The following is a 22,514-nucleotide window of genomic DNA, read 5'->3' as shown; positions in this document are numbered from 1 at the left end:
GGGACAGAGAGTGTTGAGAGAGGGAGTGTAATACTTCTAATTCACAGAGACAGCCCGCGTTTCCGTGGCAACGTGGTTGCCATCGAAACAGCTCTGCTAAGGATGCCATTAGTCGGGAACAAAAAGAGAATGCCACTCACCACTTGTATGGAGCGCACGGCGAGAGAACACACACACAAACTCATACACAACTGTCTCCTGCATGCATTTCTACGTCCTACTACGGCAACATTCACAAGCACTCAGGAGATACACACATGCACCCACCTACACAGCGCTCCACCCCACCCCACCCCCCCATTCAACTCACAACTCGGTGCACGTACTGCTGCCACTTCCCCACTGCCCACACAGGAGCTCAAACAAATGCAGACATGTACTAATCTACCTCTCACCTGCAATCAGTCCTGCTGCGCCTCCTATATAAATAAAAGCATCAAATGGTTTCAGATTTCGAGCTGCGCAGCGTTTTGCTTCATCAAGAGATTCTGGGGAGCAGCTTTCGTACGCTGCATTTTGTGCCTCCCGGGAAGAGCACAAAGGCATATGTGATACACGTTCAGCCGTCGCCGAGGTCTTCTTATGAGGAGAAACACGAGAAGAGGAGGTTGCATTTGTTATGCCGACATGTAACAATCTAGAGAAGGTCAAAGCAGCAGCGTCGACAACCCAAGAAGTAACATCTTCCCTACAATATTCCACTCTTAACAGCGAAGCAAAGTGAGCGAATAAAAAGAGCTTTAAAATAGTTCTCTTTAGTTATTGATAGGATGTTACGCCTAACACACGCTCATGACCCGTGCCACCACTCAGAGATGGTCAACAGCATCTTGATATCTCTGACAGGATGAAGAGGCAGAGAGGAGGACGAGGAGGAAATAAAAAAGAACGATTTCTACCTGACGCCAAAACTTACTGTTAATATAAAGCAGCAGTTCAGGTATTTTGGAGTGGGGTTCTGCAGAAAGGTTATGAACTGTTAATATCAGCTGTAGATGCGTCCTTGAATGACGCCAGTTTGGAGAAACGAGACGAGCCAATGGCGAGTGGATTGTCTCAAAGAACTTTCAGTCTCAAAGGTTTTAAAGCGGTTTGTGCAAACATTGCTTCATAAACCTTCACAATGCCATCAGTTTCACTTTACACAACTACTTACATAGATTCTGTGGTTTTTGCAAGTGCAATAGCAGCAGACGCAGCAGCTAGCTGTAGCACTTCTGGTGCAGCCTGGGGTACTTCAAGGAGGAATATCATAATGTTTCGACCAGATTAACCGTGATACTATTATAAAGGTTTTATAAAATCTGACCACTAATGGTTAGATCTTTATTAGTCTTGGCTGGTTGGGATGCAGCCAAGACCAACAAGGATCACTTTTAAAATAACTTTATTGCCTTTTTGTAAACCTTTACAACACCATCAACTTTGCATTGCATGGTTATTCTGGACAAAATATAGATATCCTTACTGGAAGTGCTACAGCTCACCTGCAAGTAACCACAGAATTCAAAGTAAATAAATGTGTAGTGTCTAGTGACGTCAGTGTAAACGTTTATAAAATAGTGTCTTTGGTTTTGGCTCGTCAGTTCAGTCAAAATTAAACTCAGTTTATCCAAACTGAGGTTGTTCAGAGAGCTACCAACAACAGGTAAGATATTATTTGCTTGTAACCTTTCAGCAGACCCATTCTTTAAAAGATCTGATATATCCTCTTAAAACAACTGGTGCCAAATCGGAGAATCACGTTTATTTTTTGAGAGACTTTTGGAAGTCACAGAAGTCAGTAATGTTACTGTCACAGAAAATTTGACCTAAAAGCTGTTATGTGCTGCGACAGGAGCTGAACCAGGATGTAATTTGCACCGTTCTGCATGCCGTCAACGTGCTGCCTGGTACCAGGACTGATATATGACAGCATGATGATATAACTGTAGGCAGCAGGCATGCTGCTTGCTCTCCGCTCTGCTTCGGGGCATCAGAGAAACTAACCCAGTTTCCACGGCGGGGCCAAAGAACCACAGCTCGTTCATGATCTACAGCGCAGCACAGACATTTCATCTCAAAATAAAGGCGTGCTCTGTTTTGTTCCTTATTGCCTAAAGAGATCCGGCAAACAAATGTTTGGAACTACATTCATTCGTAAATGAAACGCAAAATAACTGCAAAGTGCTTTTAAAGTAATAGCATGAAAAATGAAACATGTCAGGGGTTACAATCATTTACGAGAGTATTCTGAAATGATTCCCCGCCCTGCAAATCTTGCTGTGCTATTACATTTACATTTAATCATCCACCCTGGGATGGAAAAAAAAGGAGCTAAAACTGAGAAGCTGTATCCTGAGTTATAAGTGAAAAATGTACTTCAGCTGTTTGAAAGTTGTGGGTTAAAAATCAAAAACCATCTGCAGTGGACCTAATATACTCACTTGCATGTTATTGAGAATCATTGTGTTGATATAAGTACAGGAGGCGGCAAATATCTAACCTTTGATGTCACCCTGAGGCATGAAAGATCCTCTGCTCTACCACAAAAAGAGCTGAAGCGCTAAAAAAGCTGTTCACCGCCATTTGGGTCAGGTGCTTTGACCTGTTTGAGAGCAAAATAAACAAGGCCTTTGGAATAATCTCCATTACTTGTCTTAAATTCTGAATTAAAACACAATTTACTTTAAGTTATAAGAAACATTATTATTATTGTTGATTCTCAGGAGGCAAAATGGCACCGATTTCTAGAATGAGAACCTCTATAAATGAAAGCTATCAGCGTCAGTTCTTACCTGCCAACAAAACCAGATAGAGGTTAAAGGGTCGAGCTAGCTTGACTTATTAGAAATTCAAAGATCTTGTGAAGAAACTGGTGACATCAAGCATCCATGTTTTCTTCTGATCTTTTAAATCGCTCCTGTTCAGTGGTTCTTTATTTGCTCTGAGGGTCTTTTCAAAGTTTTTAGATTTAAGCATGCTTTCCCCCGCATTTCTCTGTCCAGGTCTTCTACTTGCAATGACAGCACAGTGTGCATTACGCAATTAAAAAATTTAAAAAGTGGACAAGTGGAGGACAAAGCAAGAAGTGTCACGTCGAAAACAATCTCCAGCAGATGAACAGTGTCTGAAAGTCAAGCCTTTAAGACAACATCACAGTTGATTATCTACTTTATGAGTTCTCAGCTAATACCGCGGCTCTTTGGGAATCACCTTGTTGCAGCTAAAATTCTATTTTACGTGTCAAACTGTGTTATCTTCGGCATCTTTCATAGATTCAGCTAAAGAAATGAGAGCAAATTGTGTCTTTGTGACAGGCTGCTGGTGACAAAGAGCCTAAAGAGACAATTTAAAATTGCCTCTTCGCTAAGTTGTCTCGTGTGCGTCGACACAACACTGGTTTATCTCTTGAGCTTAGGAGCCTTTTTTATGCCTGAATGATTCTTTGGTTGGAGTTAAATGGAAAAACAAACTTTCCTCTAAAAATAGCCAGGTACTCCAATTAAAAATGAATGTAAAAGCAGCCAAAGTCTAAAGAAAACCTAAAGAATTATTGATTAGGACCACTTCAAAAGATTACAAGAGAGTCCTCTTCCCTGAAAGCTGCAACATATTAACACCTTCATGTAAAAGCTCGAAGGCAACGCAACTCGGTAATGTTTTAAATGTATCTGATGCATGTTTGTTGCAAAGTTTGGCAAATTAAAATGACATAAATTGAGGTTAAGTAGCAACCATTAAGAAGCGAGCAAACATTTTTCTAAAAACATCCATTAAGAAAATATATCAGGTAGAAGAAGGGAAAACTGTGAAAAGCAATCGTCATTCTGTGGATGTATTAATTTTATTTGGCTTCAGGTTATAAATCTTACAGATTCTGAGTGTCCCCTCTGCTTTGGGACACTGACACTGAAAAGTAAAGCTTGTACAAATGTCCAACGCTGATGTTATTCATAGGAAGGACGATCCTCCTAAGGGACTCATTTACTCTAATGATTGCTTTACGTTTTTGCATAACAACTAATGTGTTTGACTATATGGCTGTTATTGTGCTCCCTATAGGGGAAAACATATTTCACATTGTGGTCACATTTTAAAAAGATAATGGCTTGCATTCTGAGTGCTTTCATTAAAAATAAACTATAAGAAAAACATCTCTTCATGGTCTCCTCTCCTGACTGGGTGTGTGGAGAAATGTGGATTTCTGCCCCTTTAAATCTCGAGAAAAAAGAGATTTCTTCTCATCAAAATCTACTGGACACAGCCCAAAAGGCAAAATGTCACCCTCTTCTGTATTTACAGCACTTCCTGTCTTCCAGTAGAAAAAGACCTGATGAGTTTCGCTCCACACCCCAACATTAAATTAGCTGACATCAGTTTATGTACTGTGTGATTGCACAGTTAATGTCCTTGTGGCTTTATTAGCCCACTGCATTGTTTGAAAGCCCCCATCAGCACCCCACTGTCCCGTGCCAATAAAAGTCTGCTAAGTCCCTTTGACTTTGGTCATGCAAATGAGTCTTTGCCGGAGAAAAGGGGGAGCCGGAGAAGAACCTGACACCAGGCTGATATGACGAAGAAGAATAACATTAGAATAAATAAAATAAATGACCTGTGACGGTTGTATTACTATTCATAGCAAGGGTGACTAAAGGTGATAAAGATAACCACCAGTAGGTTAAAAAAGAAATAAACAAATAATTAACCCACTTTTACAGGGTCACAAACAAGAGCAAAAACTTCACGGCCTAAAACAATTTAAACGGCTTTCGAGTGAATCCTTTTGTGTTTTTAACACCTCATCGCTTTCAAATAAGACCACACAAGTTGCTGCGTAATTCAAGATACGTTTAAAAAAACGCAGGGTATAAGTAGTAAAATCATACTTTTTTTTTTCCCAAAAAGTGAAGTTACTTCATTAACTTTTTTCTATTTACATGTTGGTATTTAATTTTTGATGGCATCAAGAATAAATCATTTTTATACCACTTTATTTTGGATACTAAAGCTTTCTTGCTGCAAAAAAACAAACTCTGGCTTACAAGATGTTGTATCGCTCAAATTTTTGTGTGCCTAACAAAGCCCAGCTCTTTCATTTATAAATCAAGCATACATTTTACCATTTCTTTTTCCTTTAATATTTAAGGCTGTTTAAACAAGATGTTCCAGTTTAAATTACAATGTTTGTCTGAGTTAATCATTGTAAGAATATAATTACAAGGACATTTGCTGATTATGAAAAATTATGATAAAGTAAACAACAGTTTCATGCAAAATGGGCAAATTGTAAAATCGTTTTCAGTATTGTGAGCTTCAGTACAATTCAAGTCCTTTTATATGTCAGAAATGTGCTTTATGTGGTTCCTGTTTTGAGTAGCTGTAAGCTTGAAGCCAAAACGTGAGAATTTCTCCCTGATTCTCCAAACAGAGCTGTCCAGTGCAGGTAAGATGCCGACCACACTTAATTACTTCATAAAAGCCTACTTTTTAAAAAAAAAAAAAACATCTCTTTTATGTTAAAACTATTGTTTGGGTATTACAAAAATGCTATTTTTTTTAATAAAGTGCTAATATTTGGTCAAGGTTACCAAATATCTGTATAGCTAATAACACTCCTATTAGCTTTAGGTGTATTTTGTTTTTAGTTTGAATCACTAAAAATTACTTCAAAGGCCCTCTGTGGGGAAAAAAAAAACATCTGTGTAGCTTTTCTGGTCTTGCTTTGTGAAGAAGAATTCAAACACTGTATGTATCCATGCCTGACCACTTCCCGGCTCTAAGCTGATTTCAGAGTGTCGTTTAAATCATTTGGCCACAGATAAGGTGAAAGCTTATTCTTTGAAATTCTCTTTGTGTCACACTGATTTATTATTCATCGCCGGGTATGGTGACCCAGTACATTCAGGATATGGGACGTGATTCAGTGACTGTAGGAGAGAGAAAACAAAAAAAAAACAAAAAGATCGCCAGAAAAAGTGAAACAAAGTCTTGAAAGCAGTGCTGCCTGCTGCAGAGCACATTGTGTGCTTCGTTTGTCTGAGCTGGCATTGCAGCAGTGAAATAACTGCTGGAGGTCATCAACTCATACATGTATGTTTCATAAGCTGTGTTATGTGTGCTGGTCTTGCAGCTGAACGAGGTGAGGGTGAAATGAATGTGATGGAAGTGGAAGGAAACAGCCTGTGACTTTTCTTTCACAAATGAGGGTAATTATTATCGCCCGCCATCATTTAAGGTAACTATGTGACTGTATAGGCTCGTGTGTGTGTGTGTGTCTGTCTGTTAGCAAAGTATCTCATGAACCACAGGGCAGGTTTTAATGAAACTCTCAGAAACAATTATTGGACATACGTCTAACTGATTAAGTTTTGGACTGAAGATGGCCACCACAGCTAATCCACCTAAGTGAACACAAAACTGGCTGTAACAAGGTCAATTTTACAGATATTAAGCTAAAATTTGGTGCGGTAGTAACTGAGCGTGATCTCCAACACACTTTGTGTGCAAACGGATCACATGGGAGGTTCATTTTTAAACTTTGAAGTCAGTTCAAAATGGCCACCACAGTTAATTGACCTTAGCAAACACAAAAATGGCTACAGCTCTGTCAATTTTACAGCTACGGAGCTAAACGCTGGTGTGGTAGTAGCTGAGAATCGTCCCCATCGCGTACTGAGTGCTAACAGATCACCTAAGATCTAAGCAGTGGGCAAAATGCATTCCTTAAAAGATTAATTGTTTTATTTTACTGGTCTTAGATGCACAGAATGGTTCTCTTCCAAGATTTTTTTTTGCTTTTAAATAGGATTGTTTTAAAAAAAAAACAACCTGTGCCTGATAATGATGAGCCAAGATTATTTAAGGTATTCTGACAGTGAAGGCCTCCGCTCTGTTCTGAGTAGACCACATGGATGCTAGAGGTGTATCTTTTTGTTTCACAATATTGTCTATTTGTCAACTCTGACTCATATCTCTGTGTACTGTATCTCTAAATGTGTTTATGTGCTGCTGGAGGCTCGGCAGATTGCCCGTCGATCAACGTGCGAGCACCAACTGCGGAGTTGTGGGTAAATGCAGACAGACAGAGGGAGCGAAGACTTAAGCAGGGACGGGGGGGGGTATTTGAGGTAATTTAGGAGAACAAGGGAAGGGAGGGCCGACATTTACATTCATCACAGGAGCTCGCTTTGCCTCAGCTCACATGACGTGAGAAAGGAGAGAAGGGGAGCTGAGATAAAAAATTTTAAAAAATACAGAAGGAAAGATGCAAGCAGACAGAATGAGGTTGAGCAAAGAATTCCTTCCTGCGTTTCTTGTTTTTTTTTAACCTTAAGGAATGTGTTTCTCACCGAGAATCTATAAATAAAACGTGTTTGATTTTCAAAAGTGAGCAAACATGAAATTCTCACGAGCCAAACGATGCCCTTGCATTTGCAATTACACCAAGCAGAAGCAGAGTTTCAAAATAAAGTCTGTTTTAAAACCAAAATAAAAAGCTCAGGGAAGCAGTTTCTCTCACTCTAATGTGTTGTTTTTAATATAAACATACACATTTAGGCTTAGAGCCCTTGGTTTTGGGGTATATCACGCAACTTGAGTGTTTAGATCTCAGCAAACATACAAAAAGAGAAGCTGACAAAAATGTAGACGGAGTGCGACCGCAATCAGCAGAAAAGATGTCCAGGTTGGATGGTTGTGCTGTGGGTCAGCAGGAACACATCTGAACTTCTTTGTATGACGCAGACTACAGTCTGCTGTGTGCATCTAAAAGTGTGTGCGTGTCTCGCTGCCTGTGATGAAGACCAGCTTATTTCAGCACCGGTGAATTATTAAGTAAGCACATTGTGGTCCAGAGAGCTTCTTCGTCCGCTTCTTTACATGCACTCCCACCGTATCTCTGGCTTCCCTTTGCTTTCTCTTTATCCTTTCTCTTGTTTCGCTTGCTCTGTTTTTCATACATTGATAATGTAGAAAAGAGCTAGCAGAGTGACAGCAAAAAGAATTGGCTGTAATAAAACATGAGGGCTAAAAAACTTGAGTGCAAACAAATCAAATCTTGCTGCTGTGCATTAGGTAATAAAACTCATTAACTGTGAATGTACTTAGTGCTTTGTGAAGCTCAGTACTTTTTTATTAGAGTAACACTGTAATATATATATATTTTTGATCCATGATTTGCTTTTTAATCTTTTGCCCTGCTATTGTTTTTTTCTACAAAACTTTTACAAATAATTTTACTCTTTAGTCAAATGACAAAACAAAAGGCATGACTCACAGAGTGATCCTCCCGTCTCGAGCTTTAGCTTTTATTCTGCGAGCTCTTAAAGTGATAGTTTAGATAGTTTGAAGTGGGGTTTTGTAGAAAGGTTATTAACAATTAATATCTTACCTGTTGTAGATAGCTCTTTGAGCAGCCTCGGTTTGGAGAAACAAAGTTTAAATCTGACTGGATTAAAAAATTAACAGCGAGCTCAAACGGGGCCAAAACCAAAGTAGATTAGTGCAGTCTTAGAACTCCAATCTCCAAAATCTTACAGCTTCAACCTTTACATTGCCTTCAGTTTTGTATCACACAATAATTCTGGCAAAAAAATACAATGACAGTCCTGCAGGAAGTGGCTGCACCTGAAATGCTACAGCTGCTACTTGCAACTAATCACAGAATGCTGAGTAAAAAAACTCTCATGTGAAATTAACAACAAAGAAAAGGTTTAAAAAAATAGCATTCACATGAATAGCTATGAAATATTTGAGATTGGAGCTGTTTTAAGACAGCAGTAATCCATTTTGGTCCTGGACTCGCTCGGACTATCTGGTCAGAATTAAACTGTTTATCCAAACTGAGGTCGTTCAAAGAACTATCTCCAGCAGGTAAGATGTTGATTGTACATTACAGTAAATAAACACACCTCACATATTTTACCTCCTAACCTCCTAAGACCCAAACTCTAGCATGGTATGCATTTTTAACTTCTCTTAGTTATTTGGGCTGATCGGGACCAGATGAGTGTAAAAACAAAGATTTATCTTTTTTATCTTTTATAATGCAGTCTATGAGGAAAATGATGTCCACATAAGTGGATGTAGGGGTCTAGGAGGTTAATGTGACATATTTAAAAAAAGTTTACTTTGCACATAAAATAAGACAAAGTTTACTACTAGCAGATATTTATTCTCAAGGTTTCTTCTATTTCTATTTGAGGATGTTTGGTAACTAAGAGTTTAATAGATTTTAACCCATGGTCCAAAAGTTAACCAGTAAATTATTGTTAGACGGAAAATAAAAGTTAAGTGGAAGCCTTCTGATAAATAAAATTATGCAATAGTGGAGGGGGTGGCCTTATAAAATGTAACCATATTCGATCAGGTTGTACACGCTTTTACATGAGAAAAGCGATCGCCTTTGTTTACATCTAATAAATACGAACCAGCATAGAAACAGCAGTGGTTTAAGCATGACAAAGAACTCCTCTCATCACCTTTGATTGACGCGCTGATCTACAATTTGTTACAGCGAGGACGCCGTGAAATCTGGCTCCACTGTTTCCTCACAGGAACACAGTGGGTGTTGTTGGGACAGAATCTGTCACAGTTTGTTAACGAGAGCCTCACCGCCTGTCAACAGGAAGAAGAGTGGCAGGGGTTTCAAAGTGGACAGACGTAAAATAATTATTTGGGGTGTGGGGGGGAAGCTGGTGTTAAAGGTTAAAGAGGAGGATGAGAGGATTTTTATCCCTCGTGAGAAATCTGTGGAGCAGTAATTAACTTTAGTCCTAATTTTTACTCTCTTTGTCTCCTCTGAGTTTGTACCGCTACGCTGCGTAGAAAAGCACTGACTCATCTCAGCTTATGCAAAGAGAGAGGTCCGTTCCCTTTCCGCCAAATCTGTGCAGAGGCAGGAGAAGATAAGACTAATAAAAACGTTGGAGAAAGGTCCACAAGGGGGATCGGAGCAAAGGATGGAGGTCAAAGAAGGAGATAACTGAGTGGTGGGGATGATCGTGTCAGGAAAACGGAGAAAATGGGGGAAAGGAAACAGTGGTAAAAGAGAAGCTAGGAAAGGGCAGAAGAAGGGAGGGAACATGTGACTGGTGAAGAGGAGGAAGAAGGAGGCTGAAGAAAGGTGTAAGACCTGAATGACCTGCAGGGATAAAGAAGGAGGACAGACTGGAAAAACTAAAAAAAAAGGCCACAAAACAGGTGAGAATACAGAAAGGAGAAGTGAGACTTAACAAAAATGGAGCTGCCTGCACAGGAGTATGGAGGGATGAATCCTGCAGTTCATAAGTAATGTCCTGTATTCCTTATGAACGGGTGCATCAATAGGTGTGAGTGAGAGAATGAATACGCTTGTTTGCCTTTGTGTGACCCTGTAATGGACCTGGAACCCGTCCAGGGTGTACTACAGCCCCCAGCTCTCCACAAAAAAACGGATAAAAAATATTGGATGGAGGAAGTTGTTTTAAGATGGCAGTAATCTATTGGTCTTGATTGAGCTCCGACTAGATGCTAGCTCCTCGATCCAATCAAATTTAAACTATAAAGAGCTATCCACAACAGGTAAGCTATTGATTGTTTATAACCTCTCCACAGAACCCCACTCCAAAAGATTTGAACTATTGCTGGTGTAGTAAAGAAACATTATGTTCTCCCTCACTGTAATGTTTTAAAGTTCTCAACAGCCTTTAAAAGGATAAAGGAGGGGAGTCAGAAAGGGCCAGGTTGTTATTGTTATTTACTGCGCTCATGTTCTTTCTGGCAAGAACAAACAAGATGGAGTACACAGCATATTGGTTCCATGCTAGAAAACATTCTTTTGCATAAAGAGCATGGCCTTGAATGGTGGGAGCATTTTTCTCCACCAGCACTTGAAGAGAGCATCCTCTTAAAGCGTCAGGTTTGGGAAATGATTTTCAGTCTGTCCTCAACCACAAAAGGCCCATCTACAGTAAGCCATCATTACTGATACTATGGCAACCCAAACTAGAGTTTCTCTTCAATCTTGCTGGGGTCTGACTGTAAGTGGCCTCTAGTCAGTGATACAGCTCGGCCCCCATCAGCCCGCTCCGTGGAGAATCGCTCATTTCATGTCTCCATCAAACCTTTGTAACCTGCCTGCTGATCTTTCTTGACCCGGTCTTGTTGAATCAAGTAGGAATCTTATTCAGCAGAGGTCGTGTTTTACCCCTCTTTAACTCGTCTCTGATCACTCGAGGTCTTGTACTCCTGGACACTTTAGGTAGAAATTGGAATATGGTGTCACTGAGGAATAATGGGTTTTTATTCACTTCATATTTAACTTATCTTCATATCTTCATATCTTCAAACACCTTTTGAAACCCTTATTATTTAACAACTACATTTTAATGCTCTAATGTCTAGAGTTTAACTATTGTCTGAAAAGCATTTTAAAGATTGGGACTTTTTGCATCAATTGCATAGCTTTATGTCGTGACTTGGCCATGTCCATCTCTAACACATCCCCTGAAAAATGCTTAAATCCAATAAGCATTTAGTCTTAGATGGTTTGTAACAATGCACAGAGAAAAAACCATGGAATGGTCAGAACAGTCCCATATCTAATCATGCAGTGCAGTCAGATGTGAAGCAGAAGAAAGAGACCAGAACAAGAATATGATACAGAGAAGGTGAACGCATGCAGCTCAGGGGGGCTGAGGTTTAGAAGAGAAAGTTATAGAGCGAGTTAAATGGTCGGGGTAAATTGAGACCAACAGGGCTGGAAAATAGGACACATAAATTTAGGACTCTCGATGTTTTTCACCACCTTTTTTTTTTTTTCCTTGTCTCTGTAGAGAAAAAAGGGGAACACACACTGTGGGCCGTAACATTAACTAAACCAGGACAATGAGGAAGTGTGAAAAGGGATTCGCGATGGAAAATTTCAATCAGAAAATCAAACATCTTTTTTCTTTTCGGACACGTGTTTCTGAATCTAGATTCATGTGTTCAAATCAGTGAAAAGATTGGGTGAAAGCTAGTTGTGTTACAACAGACACAAGTTTTCTTCTTTAGTTTGCTGCGTGTGCACGTCTGACTTTCACACAGATGATCATTCTGGTCGGTATTTCGCTTTTTTACTCTGTTCCATGCAATATTATTTTGTGTGTTTTGTCCCAGTGCCTACTCCTAGTGTCAGTGTGTTCTGCAGCACCTTTTGTTACTTTTTTATATAAAAGTTCTTTTGATTTTCTACCTGCCTCTTGTCTGTGTTTGGGTCCTCCCTCGTGACACTCTATGTCCCACTAAAGCCAAAAGATATCTGCAAAGTTACATGCTAAGAAATTTCCAGGTCATACTAATTAAAATTGGCCATATGCAAGAGCACTCCCTTGACATCTTGAACACTTTCTAAGGTAATATCTCACTAGGCTGTGACAAGTTAGTGAACACGACTCTAAAGATGGGTCTCCAAAATGTCTCATAACATTTGTGACGGTTGTTTCCTCAAGTCAGTTGCAGACGCTTGCAGCCTTGTAACTTGAATTGAAACATGGTGTGACAAATTTTCTCTCAAAATAGTTGTGACGGGCAAATCGACACCTGCACGGGAGCCCTCCTATGACAGAAAACATCCGAGACTACAGTCCTCAAAGTCCAGATCATGATCTGGATCACCACTCAAATTTAACCACTTGATTTTTGTAAAAAAAATTCCTGAAAATTGATTAAAATTTGTTCATTAGCCTTTAAGTAATCTTGCCAACAGAGGGACTAAGGAATGAACACTACTGAAAACATAATCTCCTTGGCAGAGGTAATAATAATTATTAGGGTCCAAATCTGACTGTCTTCATTTCAAAAATGTAGTCCAGTAGAATAAATCATAAACGTGGGGGTGGCTGCGAAGGTGGGTACCAAGTGGGCCGAGGCGGGTACGATGAGGTGGAGGTAGACAACAAAACAATGTGCCTACGATAAAATGTAGAATATTTATGCAGTCACTTATTTTACATTACATATTTTGATTTACTTGGCATTACCTTAGAGAAATTGTATTTCACTTTGTCATTGATATGTTTTTTTTTTATTTTATTTTGTCAAAAAAGCCAATTTATATTAACCTTGACTGATTTATAATAGTAATAAAAAGATAAAACATCCAAAAGAGTGAACAGTTTTTACAGGCACTGTATACATACTGTATGTAAAGATGTATCTACGTCAGCTAACACTTTGCTAAACCTAACTGTGTGCAATACACAACCATCTTTTTCCATCTATGACGGCTTATTAAAGTCTTGACAACATAATTTATCTACACAAATAAATTTGATTTGGCTACAGGCGGACAAACGGTAAAACAGATGCACCAAAGTCCAAAACCAAACAAAGGAGAATGAAAAAATTATATCAGTGCAGAAATCATAATTAAAGCAAACCATTACAAGGGGATCTGAAAGAAACTGGAACAAATAGAAAGATAGATGGGGGTGGAAAGGAGGCTAAAAAAAAAAAGACGGCACAATGAGAAACGCAGATAGACTGTGGCACAGAAACATTCACTTTTAATTCTCTTATCATTTACAAATGCTCTTAATTGTGTCTGTTTTAGCAAGGACACAGTGCTGCCAAGCTGAACGGCACATTACTTTAATAGAGAACAGGACCTCTGTGATTACTGCAACAATAGGTGCTATTGTAGGACATTACTGTAATTGCGAATTTAAATGCAGACACTTTTTTCTTGGACCCACTGGAATAAAAACCTCGAGAGAACTTTAGGCAGTCTTCTCTAGAGAGAAAACAATGCCTCCAGAAATTGTGAAGGATTGTTTCTTTTAACTGTGATGAAATACTGAAGACGAGGGGGGAACTTGTTGCTGTAAAAAAAAAAAGAAGTATAGACATGAATTGCTCCACTGAGTTCACCCATGTGCAGTGATTAAATGGTCCAAATGGCTTACACACACACACACTCATCCACAGCAATTATCCAACAGCAGTTCTACACTATCATTGAGCCTGTTTCCTCTGAGAAATTAGCACAAACACACAGAAGCAGGGATGGCTGAAACTGCTCACCTTCTCCTCACAAAGAGCTCGAACACTCACAGGCAAATGACCATGTTTGAAACAAAGCAAAATAAAAGTTAAAAAAAAAAAAGCCTGAGTGATTTTGGGCAAAAGTTAACTGATTGTATCGTGCTGTTGGTGATTTTCCAGAACAAGACTGCCAAAAGCACGAGAAGATGTCAGATTTTTGTGTTTGTGTGTGGGAGAACCTGAGAACAAAAGCTTCAGTTTACGCCACCTGATGGGTTTTACTCCATTCAATGTTTAAAATTTTTACACAAGACCTTCCAACCTATGTGCATTTATAAAATTAAGTTTTAAACTAAGATCATTTAATAGCAGTTTCGGTCAAACCTTGTAAACGACGTTAGATACAGTCTCATGTGATACTGCGAGAGTTTGCAAGATGTGTTAGCGTTAGTTGTATCGCTTCAAAAAGTGTTGTGACTCAGCCTCAGCTACTACCACGCCAAATTTTAGCACTCTATCTGTAAAAATGACTGCCTTCTAGCCAATTTTTGTGTTTGCTTGGTTGTGGTGGCCATTTTGACATTTTTATCGGGGTTGATTCTAAAAGTTAATCAGTTGTAGCTGTACACCAAAAGATTGATTTCTTAGATTTCCATCAAATCCATCCACTGGTTCATGAAAGACAAACAAACATACACACATAGAAAGGGAGGGTAATCATCGTTTCGCTTTATATACTGTATATGTGTGGGTCTGTGGCTTCTTTTTGTGTGCTGCCTGCATTTGTTGCCAGATTGCAAAAGTTATTCCTACTTTTTTTACTCTCAGGTCATCGGAGTTGGCTGCTTTTGTTTTTTTCCAATTAATTGCTGACTATCCTACATTTGAATCCTATGCACAAGTGGATGTTATCTCTCTGCCGATCTACAGCGGCAGCCTCCTCTTATGGATTAGCTCCCTGTACTTATTGTGCATTGGCCCTGGGGTGATCAATGACAACTACAGCTATTTGTACCACGACAAAGCCATACCTTCTAGACAAGCTGGGGAGAAAGCATTAACCAAAGCTTTAGATCGCAACGATTACGGGCGTCCAACAGTATCAAGCTTCCTGGAGCTTAAAACCGTGACGGAAGAAAGAATGACAGCATGTTGGCTAGGTAATGAAACACACAAACAAATACTCAAACACACATACACACACACTGTTAAACTGCTGGGTGAGTAATTTTGCCTTCTCCAGCTCTTCCTCCTCCTTTATCTGCTCTTGTCTTTCACAGATGTGGGTGCAGCTGTGCCTTTATCCATCTTTCTCTCCTTCTTCAGCCCGCTTCCATTTAGGCTGTGATTTCCAAGAGGCAGCTTCTGTTTTTAAAGCACCATCAGCTACAGATAGATGGCAACACACCTGCTGCAAACACACACTCTGTGTCACTCTTTTCCTTCTCTCCCTCTCTCCTCAGTCATGCTCTGAGTGCACTCATCCTCTTACTTACCGTCCAACCCTCCCACACTGATCTCATTCATTGATATAGATGTGAGTGCCCTTTGCCTCCATCCATCTCTCACCCTTCCCTTCCTCCTCCTTCTTCTTCATTTCTTGTTAATGCTGGAGCCGCCTGGCTTCCTCCTTCCATTCCTTCCATCTATTCAACTCACACACTTTTCAGGCTTTTATAAGTTCACTTTTTTTTTCACAGCAACTACAGAACCGCTTCCCTTAGCTGTATGCAGACATGGAACGGGTGTGGCAGCTGTAGTTACACTTTTTATATTGCTGAGCTACTGCTACAGTTCAGCTCCATCCTCAGGAGGAAATGATCAAAGTGAATAAGGGCTATTGAGTGAAGGATGTGTTGCATGCTTTAACTTTGTAAGCCTTGTGTAATGTGTTCTTATTTCACATGTTGAATTAAAGGCCTAGCATTCCTTGAAAGAATGCATATCGCCCGTCACCTTTCATGCCAGAGTTTTAGACTCAGATCATCTTATGCTAAGAAGTTCTGAAGTTGAAGCCATCTTGGTCAAACCTTGAAAATAATGTTATGGTCAATCTCATATCATACGAAGGTTATATACCCTCGTGACCTACACAAGGTCACAAGGCGGAGCAAGGCCTCAGAAGGCCACTTCAGAACAGTCCAATGTCTTGTTCTGAGCCATTCTTGTTGTTTCTAGTTGTGTTTTGGGTCATTATCCTGTTGGAGGGCCCATTATCTATGCCTGAGACCATGCTTTCTGACATGGGCAGCACATTTTGCTCCAGAATGCCTTGATAGTCTTGAGTTTTTATTGTACCCTGAACAGATCTAAGACACCCTGAACAGAACCGAGCCTCCTCCATGTTTCACTGCAGGTACAGTGGTCTTTGCTTTGCATGCCTCATTTTAGGGTCTGTGAACATAGAGCGGATCTGAATTATTGCCAGAAAGGTCCAGTTTTGTCCCACCTATCTAAAGGACATTCTCCTAGAAGTTTTGTAGCTTCTCAATATGCATTTTGTCTTTTTTATGATTTGGTGTCCTCCACAGTCGTCTTTCATTAAGTCCACTTTGGCTCAAACAGTGACTGATGGTGTGATCTGACACTGATGTACCTTGACCTCTGATCTCTTTGGAAGTTGTTCTGGGCTCTTTGGTTATCATTCATATTATCCCTCTCTTCAAATAGTCATCAATTTTCCTCTTGCGGCCACGTATAGGGACATTGGCTCCAGTCCTGTGGACCTTAGACTTCTAAATAATCTGTGCAGCTGTAGTCACATGAACATGGAGCTGCTGGGAGATGGTCTTAAAGCCTTTACCTTTAACATGCTGTCAAGAATGTTCTTTTTACGCTCCTGAGACAACTCGGTCCCTAGCTTTTTGTGCTCCATGTTTAGTGTGATACACACCATGAAACCAAACAGCCCTGTGACTACTTTTCACCCTTTAAACAGGCAGACTGATGACACCTGTGATGCTGATTACAGGACACACCTTAGTTCAACATGTCCCTGTGGGCAAATCACTTTCAGTACTTTCTAGAGGTAACATTCTTTTTGTCAGGACCAGCTTCATGAGTTTGTGTTTTAAAATAATTCTGTTGAACCAAAATTCAAAAACTAGGGATTTTTATTAGTTAACTTTTTAGCAATTTTCACGTAATTTGTTTGTACTCTGAGTTGCATCATAGCTTTTCTCCAGTCTTTTTTGTCCAAATTTTTAGAAGCAGCAGTGTTTTTGCAACTCTGTTAAGCACAGAAGATAGATAAAATACGGGTAGAGAGTCATGAACAGACTGAGAAGAATTTCTGACTGTGTCACATGCATGACATTGTTCAAAAGATGTCACATAAGCCTGTGTTGTGAATAATCCTTAGTTAATATCATTTCACATTTTTACACAATATCAGTAAAATTGACTGAGTTATAGCCATTTATGTTTTATAATGACTATGGTGGTCATCTTGAATTGGGTTGACTGCAAAAGTTAATCAGTTATAGATGTACATCTATTGATTCCTGAAAGTTTCATTAAAATCAGTCAGGTGGTTCATGAGATATTTTGCTAACAAACAGGGTTGAGCTAAAGTTTGATGTGGTAGTAACTGAGGATCATCCCCAACACATACTCTGGGTGCTAACACATCTCACAAGATCAGATAAAATTGTGTGAAGTCAAGCACAACATCACCAACAAAGTTTGACCAAACTGGCTAAAAATCGGTCACCTGTTGGCATAAAATCATTTTACTTTAAACTTTGGCATTAAGGGGCGATATGATCTCCTTCAAAGAGTGCTGGCCTTTAATTATTTTTAACTGGGTCTCACTGTATCTTGTTTAATGTGGAATCTAAAAGTGTATCGTAACTTTAAAACAAGGCCTGTTTGTGAGTGGTCGTTTGTTGATTAGTCCATATATTTATTCAACTGAATATGTAGACATCTAAGATCTGGACCCTTTGGTTTGCTATTTAATGACCTGAGCTCTGCACAGTATTTCCCTCTAGGATGCAATGGTGTGCTTAGCTTTCATTACCAAACACATAAAAAAGCTGCGTGTGTGTGTGAGAGCAAAAAACATAATATTCTGATCATGATTCAACCTGACTCTTTGTGCAGCACCACATTAGACCGCTCCGGAGAGTACACTTTATGGAATTATCTTGTATTAGTCCGTTGAATTCTTCTCCTCCTCAGCCCTCAGTAAAAATCAAAATGTCGTCCTCTCCGTTTTTTCTGTGTTGCTCCATGTTACCCTGTTTCCTCAGATGTGTAATGACAAAGGAGGGGTTGTCGTGTCAACTGAAATAGCAACGTTCGGCCTTCAGTCTCGACAGGTGCACACATATTTGTATGTGTTTGTGTGAGAAGGATAAACACCTCACATGCCAATCCCCATTTCACATCTTTTGTAAGTCCATTTTCTTGAGATGCTTACTCATGAAAACAAGCAAATAGCCACGACCTACTTTTTCTTAAGTTTTGCAACTTTTGAAATATTTTGTCTTCTGTTTTTTTTTCTTAATGTCTGATGTTCACAAGAAAGAGAATAATTATCTCCCTTTTTGCTATTTTATCCGATAACATCTAACACCTTAATACCTATTTTTAGCTGTTCTTTTTTTGCTTTGAACAAAATTTCTTCGTTCCTCCTCATACCCTCTACTCTCATCTGTTCAACACCTTCACAGACAGACCCATCTGAAACCTGATCCGATCAAAAATCTCCAACCGAGTGCCACCTCTCCTTTCCCAGCCGCTTTCGCTCAAAGCACAATTTTTTCCGCCCGATCTCATTCTCTTCCCACTATCTCAATTACTCTTCTTTCCCACGTGTCTCTATTTCTCCTTTCCTCTGATCCTCCTCGATCGTATTTTTGCCACTCCATTGTCTCAGTCCATTAGGCAGACACAAATCCGTTTGGAGACACAGCCTAAGAGCAGCCCAGACCTCGCTCTCCGGGGCACTGGTGCAGCCAGGAGAAGGATCCCAGGAGAGAAACACTCTTGACTCGTGCCCGGGGAAATCCATTTAAACGTCCGCCACAAAAATTTTGCTCCTCCCTACAGCCGGGTGCACTTATGCGCTTAATGAAGAATACTGTATCGCCACACACACACACACACAGGTCCTTGAATCTCTTGACTTCCTGCTGCCTGCATCTTTTGGTGTATTAAACCCAAACAAATAAAATGTAATGCAGCAGGAAGACAGGTGGATTGCTTTAGAAAAATTATCACAGGTTTTGAGGATGTTTGAGGTGGCGCTCAAAGGCAAGTGCAGTTTGCAACGTAGAGATTAAGAAAGCAAAGAGTAGGGAAAGTCTGTCTAGACGTATGTGGTGTACAATGTTTTTTTTTTGGTTCATGGACGAGTGCATTTTTAAATGGGAGTGGACTGTTCCCTGCCATATCTTCCCTTTGAGCTGTAATGAGACGGAGCGGAAAGAAGAGCTTCAGCTGTGGCCGCCGGACTTACCATGTCACTGTAGCTTATGTCTCCGCTGGCACAACAACCTGTTGACACCACCGGGTCAGCAGACAAAAGCAGGCATGACAAAATGGAGACATGGATCGCAGAGATGAGCCAGTGACTTCATATGGCAGGACTCACGTGAAAGTGTCGAGTTATGGCTCGACTGTCAGCCTGAGAGGCGCAGCTATTGTAATTTGACTGGCTGGTTCTATGCTTTCACCTGGAAATCTTTTGTCAACGTTATACTCGGAGCAGTATAACCAAAGTGAAGCAAAACAAATAAAATTCAGTTTTGCAACAAGCGATAGAAGCGAATAAGAAGCGACACAACACGTTTGTCTTGTTTAAAAGCTTCAGATCAAAGACCAACCAGCACGTTTTCCACAATCAAGGTTTCAAATTTTCACTGTATTCTTCACTTTAGTTTGATTTATGCACAAAGCACCAACTGAATGAGCTGATTTTTTCTGTTTGTTTTTTAATGTCCAAACCCAGATCCCGGTAGGCCCCAGATAAAGCAGCAGCAGATTGCTTTATCCCATTAGGCGAGGCCGCGTAAACAGGCAGAGATCTAACTCTCCGTCCTGGTGCAATCTCCAGCTGATCCTGTCGCTGGCATCTTTTCTGTTGGCAGCTTGGCTTTCAAGTCAGAGAACCCCCACAACCACCACCACCCCCAGCTAAGCCTGCCTGTCTTTCTGCACACCGAGTTAATACAGAACCAGTATGGTGGTACAAGAAGAGCTGAGAGACACTTGAATGCAGTCAAACCATTCAGTTTGATGTCTCTATTAGAGTTCCACTTTTAAACATAAAGAGTCCATGGACACAAGTGTCTTATTTGGAGTCCCTATTGTGAAGAAGAGACTTGAAGACTGTACATAAACCTTCTAAAATGACTATTTAATTTTATTGTGATGGCCATTGTTCATATAGGAATCAAAAGGCACTAAAGGTGTAACAGTAGCATGAGCAAACTGCAGTCAATCAAAGTGAAATTCAGAAAATATTTCCAAATGGTCAGCCCTCTGTGATGGTATTCAGTAATGAAAGCATAAATTGTAATAGAGGCACAAGTGTTTTTTTAAGTATTTTTTTTATCACTGCAATCACTGCTAAGAGCAGGACTCAGCGTTATTCTTTACTGACCAACAATTTATTTTCATTGTTTAAAATCAAAAGGCCCTCTTACATTTCCAACTCTCAAACCACCTACACGTACTTGTTCACACAGTTTCTACAAATGTCAATAACTTTTGCTTTTGTCCTACCTTGGCAGCCATGATCATGGAGGAGCCCCCACGAACTCCGAGGATGGGAATATGGGTTTGGGCTGAAATGAAGTCCAGGATCTGAGCGATGGCCTCCTGGTCGGTGTCATCTCCGAACACCACGCCCTGCAGCCAGTGCTCCGTCATCAGGTCGCAGATGCTCTTGATGATGCTCTTTGGGTCGGTCTCATTCATAGTCAGCACCTCCACGTTGGGCGCCATGTGGAGGAAGTCTTCCTTCTCTCGGGCCCCTGCCAGCGCCACCTCGCTGGAGTTGCCCACCAGGACGACAGCAATGCTGAGGCCCCGTAAAATGTTGGGCAGGGCTAAGTGGTGCGGAGGGGGCTGAGGGATAGGTATGTAGTGGCTGCCACCGCCGCCACCTCCCCCGCCCTTTTCTCTCCTCGAGTGGCAGGCCGGGGGCAGGTGGAGGAGGCAGAGCAACAGGAACAAGAGGGGCAGGCAGAGAGAGGTGCTTGTGCGGCGGTGAAGTGATGGAGGCAAGGGTCGGCGTGGGGTGCCAACTCGTTCTTGAACCTGAGCAACCACGAGGGGGGAGAAGCTGGCCCCAGCACGACCTTGAGGTGGGGAGGAACTGCAGCGTCCGCAGACAGGCATAATGAAGGTGTGGGACGGTAATACCTGAAACGAGAGGGAAAGAATGAGACCGACAGAGGTTTAATGAAGACAGGTAGAAAAAAAAGGAATAAAAAGAGGAGAGAGGAGGATGATAAAGAGAAAGAAATACAAGTTAATAAAATATCTTACATGGATTTAATACAGTTAAATGAAAACATCTGTCATGGAGTATAATAACAATTTACTGACTAGGAGGACTTAAAGACGTTAAAAAGTAAAAACTGGAATAAAAAGAGAATTTTATTCATTAAGAAACTGTCAGGACCTTTAAAGGTGTTCAGAGCAGGCCCTGATGAACGCCTGAAATAATTTTTAATAAGTTAAATAATTTTATTTCTGTTGTTTTAATAAAATAAATGAAAATAATCCATGTTTGGCTATACAATGGTGCAAAATAACCATGTTTTTGTGTTTTCTGTCTAACCACTACGTATTGAAGTAGTTTTGACTCAGGGGGGAAAGAAAATTCTTTAGAAATTTTTGAATGTGGTCTTTGTGCTGAATTTCTCCATATATTCGTGTTAGAATCCCTGACCATTAAAACAAATGAGAGCGTGAGTCTGGGTAGACAGTGATCAACCAATCAGATTTGGAGTTGTAGCCAGCAAACGTTTTCTGTAGGCTTTTCAACATGAGTTAGGGCATTCGAAAAGGACTGCTGGCTGATTTATGTAAAGAGCTTAATCTGTACTGATCTGTTGTCTTCATGTAAATAAATAATGGCAACAGGTGCATATGACAAAACTATTATCGCTGGCCTTTTCAAAAAGACAGCCCTATAAAAAGATGGACCTCATTTTTTAAAAAGGCCTTCGAACACTCCAACAATTAGGGTTCTTTAAACCGTGTTCATGTTTGTTTTGTTTTGTATCTGGGAACAACAAACTCAGCTCAGTAGAGTGGGGATTAGAAAAGCTATAAGAACCTTAGCTGTTTAGCAAAAGCTGCACAAAAACCCTTCAATACTGGAGGTCATCTAAAAATAGCAAACATCATGACAACGATTGAAGAAACAAGATAAATTATTAAAAAATGTATTCAGAAGGACAAAAGGATGGATGTTTTTTTATTTATTTTTATAAACAAACATCAACAGTAAGTGAAACACATTGTTTTTTTGGGTGGTTCTGCAGCGGTGTTGTAGGTTATTTCACTTA

General features: G+C 40.2%; 1 protein-coding gene across 2 annotated transcripts in view; it reads right to left on the bottom strand.

The window, feature by feature from the left end:
* The window catches only part of LOC108236131 (glutamate receptor ionotropic, NMDA 2B), a 149,165-nt gene that overhangs the window by 85,773 nt on the left and 40,878 nt on the right, over positions 1-22,514 (bottom strand). For both annotated transcript variants that reach the window (XM_017416595.3, XM_017416594.2), the window contains exon 4: positions 20,719-21,360. In XM_017416595.3, the coding sequence (XP_017272084.1) occupies positions 20,719-21,360 (642 nt within the window). The remainder of the gene's footprint in view (positions 1-20,718; positions 21,361-22,514) is intronic.

The sequence above is a fragment of the Kryptolebias marmoratus genome, linkage group LG12 (assembly GCF_001649575.2).
Source record: "Kryptolebias marmoratus isolate JLee-2015 linkage group LG12, ASM164957v2, whole genome shotgun sequence".
In the NCBI taxonomy this organism is placed as follows: Eukaryota; Metazoa; Chordata; class Actinopteri; order Cyprinodontiformes; family Rivulidae; genus Kryptolebias; species Kryptolebias marmoratus.
Note: the sequence above shows the minus strand (reverse complement) of the source record. Positions and strands in the feature narration are given on the sequence as shown.